The following is a 3,624-nucleotide window of genomic DNA, read 5'->3' on the forward strand; positions in this document are numbered from 1 at the left end:
GTTTTATTGCACTCGGCGTCCCTCTCTTGGTCAAACACTCGTAATTCTTATTTGTTTATCTGGGAGAAAACGATAAGCAATATCTCAATAATTAAGTCCGGCGGCTAGACTCGTCTGTTGCATCACTCTCGGCAAAATGCCGCACGCGAACCTCGAGTACCTGCCCATCGTACTCGGCACGTTGCTTCCTGTCACATTCATCTGGACGTAAGGTCTCCAAAAGGAGTTTAATTCTGACTTAAAGAGAGTGTGCATGGTACAGGTACATCATTGCAGTGTCGCTCAGGCACGTCGAGCCGGGATTCCCGTACATCAGTCACGCTGGAAGTGACATCCCCGAGAGCTGCGTCTTCGGGCAGCTTCTCAACATTTGCGCCGCTATGAGTGAGAAAAAATACAACCTAATTAATTAATTTTGATTTTTAAGATGAGATCTTCAAGTTTTTTTTTATTTTATAAACAATTTTCCCATGAAAATAAATTTTTTTACCAATTAAAAATCACCAAAATTCAAGTTCCTATTTTTTAAAATTCTTTATTTTAACCTCTAAAAAACATAACCGAAAAAAATTAAAAGGTAAATCTTGGAGAGTAGTCTTTTTGTCTCAAAATAGCTTTTAATTTTTCCAGGAACTTAATTTTAAAATATAAAACGGGACAAAAAATGACATTTTATAAAAAAAATAACTAAGGATGTGGATATTATACACATTTTACTATTTTTCCGAGCATTCATAAGCGTCACTGGACTTTCAATTAGGCGCATACATTTAAATTTGAGCTTTTTTAAACCATTCAACGCATCTAAATACAGTCAGAAATGAAATAAAAATCCTTATTTTATTTCAGGTGGAATTTTTCTACCCAAAAATATTTTTAGATTTACTTTCCAGTCCAAAATAGTCTTTAAGGGAATTTTGAAATTAACAAATTTGCGAATGTTTATGGTGATATCAATATGAGATACTAATGAAACATTTTTTAATCCGTTTAAATTCAAGTGATTAAAATGCGCTGATAATTGAGGCTCTTTCACTCTTTGCTAGAGCTTTGTCTGATTTTGATTACATAAATTTGTCGATTTTAAGATTAAATCGTGTTAAAAAAAATCAGTTTTGGCACATAAAAGCCCGTCCAAAACCGAATTTTTTGCTTATAAAAGCAGTCTGATATTCAACATTTACTTTGTGTATAATCCTGTATGCTTTTTCCTCTTGGAAATAATGAGTGAATTTTTCACAGATTTCATCCAAGGCTTATAAACAGTTTCAAATAACTTAAATCTAGCCAATCAACCGTAACTGTAAAACAGCATAATTTTTTATCAATTTAAAATGTGAACCATCAAATCTGGAGATCGAAGAATATTAGACAAAAAGTCTCACGAGACGCAGCTTTAAAAAAAATCACAGTTGATCAAACAATTTAATTTGCTTCAATTATTTTTATCCAACTATGTTAATTTCTTTGTGGTTTCTGTAGAAATAATTCTTCCAAAACAGCTTCGCGCTTTTTATTCTAGTACATCCTCATATTCCCTAAAACTAATTTAATTATTTTACACTTACTTAAGTGACGCTGTGCGTGTACATCAGGCACAAGCAACTGCTGTCGCAAAACGCGCCTCACCGTCCGCCGTCTCGGCTGCTCAAGGCCGCCCTGTGGACGGGCTGGGTGTCCAGTTTGGGCGTCAGCATCGTCGCCAACTTCCAACTCGACTCGCTCATCATCTTCCACGGCATCGGCGCCGGACTCGCTTTTGGCGTCGGCATTCCCTTCCTCTGGATTCAGGTTTAACAAATAACCACCGCAATTTTTCAACTTAAACTGCTTAAAAAATTATTTTAAACACGAGATTTTGTTTAGAAATCAATTTCAGAAGTCTAGGAGGAATTATTACAAGTTTCCTCGTGGTTATAAAAATCAGGAAAAATTAAAAATTACTTAAAAAGTTAGAAAAATAATTTTTTTAATTGAATTATTCAACTTTACCAATAAACCAATAGGCCGTTTATATTATTTTTGCTCCTTTAATTTACTGTTCTTGAGAAAATTGCAAGAAATTTTCATTCAAAATTTAAACATCAATTTTTCCCCGCCTTTGCTGCAAATAATATTAATTTATCAAAATGGAGACATTTTCTTAATTTATTTTTTAACATTCCTTGCAATTTTACCATTTTTAAAGGATTAATTTTAACAAGATAAAAAATTTAGGTTGTCTGCACGTCGTACGACCCTCCGAGCAGCCTTTCGAAGGCGGTGCTGAAGACGCGGATCGCTTTCGCCGCCACTGCTTCGATTTGTTTTCTCCTGGTGCTGATCGGCCTGGTCACCTCCTACGTTTTGCTTGGTCTCGGTAAAAACTATAATACGCTCTGCTCTGCCGGCGAGTGGGTTGCAATCCACCTCACGAATTTCAGGGATTGAAAACGAGGTGCAGTTCGGATTCTACCTGATGAGCGCCATCGCCGAGTGGATCATGGCCATCGCCATGTCGGCCTTCATCGTCACCTTTGCCCGCGAGTTCCAGCACATTTCCCTCTCCGCGCCCGAGGTATTACTGAAAAGACGATGTCATTATTTTTTTTAATTTACTCTCAACTCGTTTGTTTTGTAGGTGACCAACACGAAACACGAGCAGAGATACGGCACTTTTCAAAATTAAAATTTTTAAATACTGTTTTTTTTGCGGACCGTGGCGATGTGATTATAATAATTAAAATACTCACGATATTTTGTGTAATTTTTATTGTGAGTTTTTGACTGACCTTAGTTTTAACAGTACGCAAGGGAAATTTTAAAATAATATTTTACCGATAAAATAATTTTGATTAATGGTGAAATATATTATCAGATTACTTTAAATCGCTCCTTCAGTTTATGCTGCTGGTCAAGAGGTAGAGGATAGAAACAATAAAACAGCGAAAAAAATTAGGTTGAGTTCGGTTTATTTAGTCAGAATAATTGTAACATAGAAAAAATACTTTCAATCGCGAATTTTTTTAAGAATCCTATTTGTTGGCTGTAATAAATTACGTTACTGATTGTGAGTTGAAATTAAAACGGACGAAACTTTGAAAAAAAAACGAGATAAGACGACAACATTAGTAGAAAAACAAGGAAATGCCAATTTTACACACAAAACGGTGGTACACACAAAATGCGGTGCCTGTGGAAGCGGTTCGGCCCAACCAATTGTGCCTCAACAGATCACAAATGCGTTCGATGCAGATTTGAAAGTAAGAGTATATCCTTTTTTTCGCCTAAAAGTGTGTTAGAGTGTATTAGAATGCAACAGCTACTGCTTTAAAATTTCTAATTAAATTAAGTGTATGTATTTTACTTAAAATAATTTTCTAAAAATAAAACCTAGCGGTTGCGTGTGCAGGATAGCCAGCCCCAGCATTTGCTCGCAGTTTCGCTCGCACTGGTGGCCGGATATCCTTTAAATTTGAATGCTCTAACAATTTCTCTTTTTGCATCTAGCTGTCTGTGATCAAAATTTCGATTATTTTGGCAAGTGCAAATGTTTGCATGGCTAATACATATGTCGGCAAGATAAGATTACAGAATACAAAAATACAGTTTCAATTTTCTGTCACATATTTGGTTCATGGCAAG

The 3,624-nt window shown here is 35.6% G+C and overlaps 1 protein-coding gene across 1 annotated transcript; it reads left to right on the forward strand.

Annotated features, from left to right (window-relative positions):
• The first annotated feature begins 106 nt into the window (after positions 1–106).
• Positions 107–2,754, forward strand: LOC135935970 (DNA damage-regulated autophagy modulator protein 2-like). The gene is made up of 6 exons (XM_065478621.1): positions 107–207; positions 263–384; positions 1,574–1,791; positions 2,218–2,359; positions 2,424–2,557; positions 2,621–2,754. The coding sequence occupies exons 1-6, from the start codon at positions 137–139 to the stop codon at positions 2,666–2,668; spliced, it is 735 nt and encodes a 244-aa protein (XP_065334693.1). The 5' UTR covers positions 107–136; the 3' UTR covers positions 2,669–2,754.
• Positions 2,755–3,624: the final 870 nt, after the last annotated feature.

The sequence above is a fragment of the Cloeon dipterum genome, chromosome 2, assembly GCF_949628265.1.
Source record: "Cloeon dipterum chromosome 2, ieCloDipt1.1, whole genome shotgun sequence".
NCBI classification, from domain to species: Eukaryota; Metazoa; Arthropoda; class Insecta; order Ephemeroptera; family Baetidae; genus Cloeon; species Cloeon dipterum.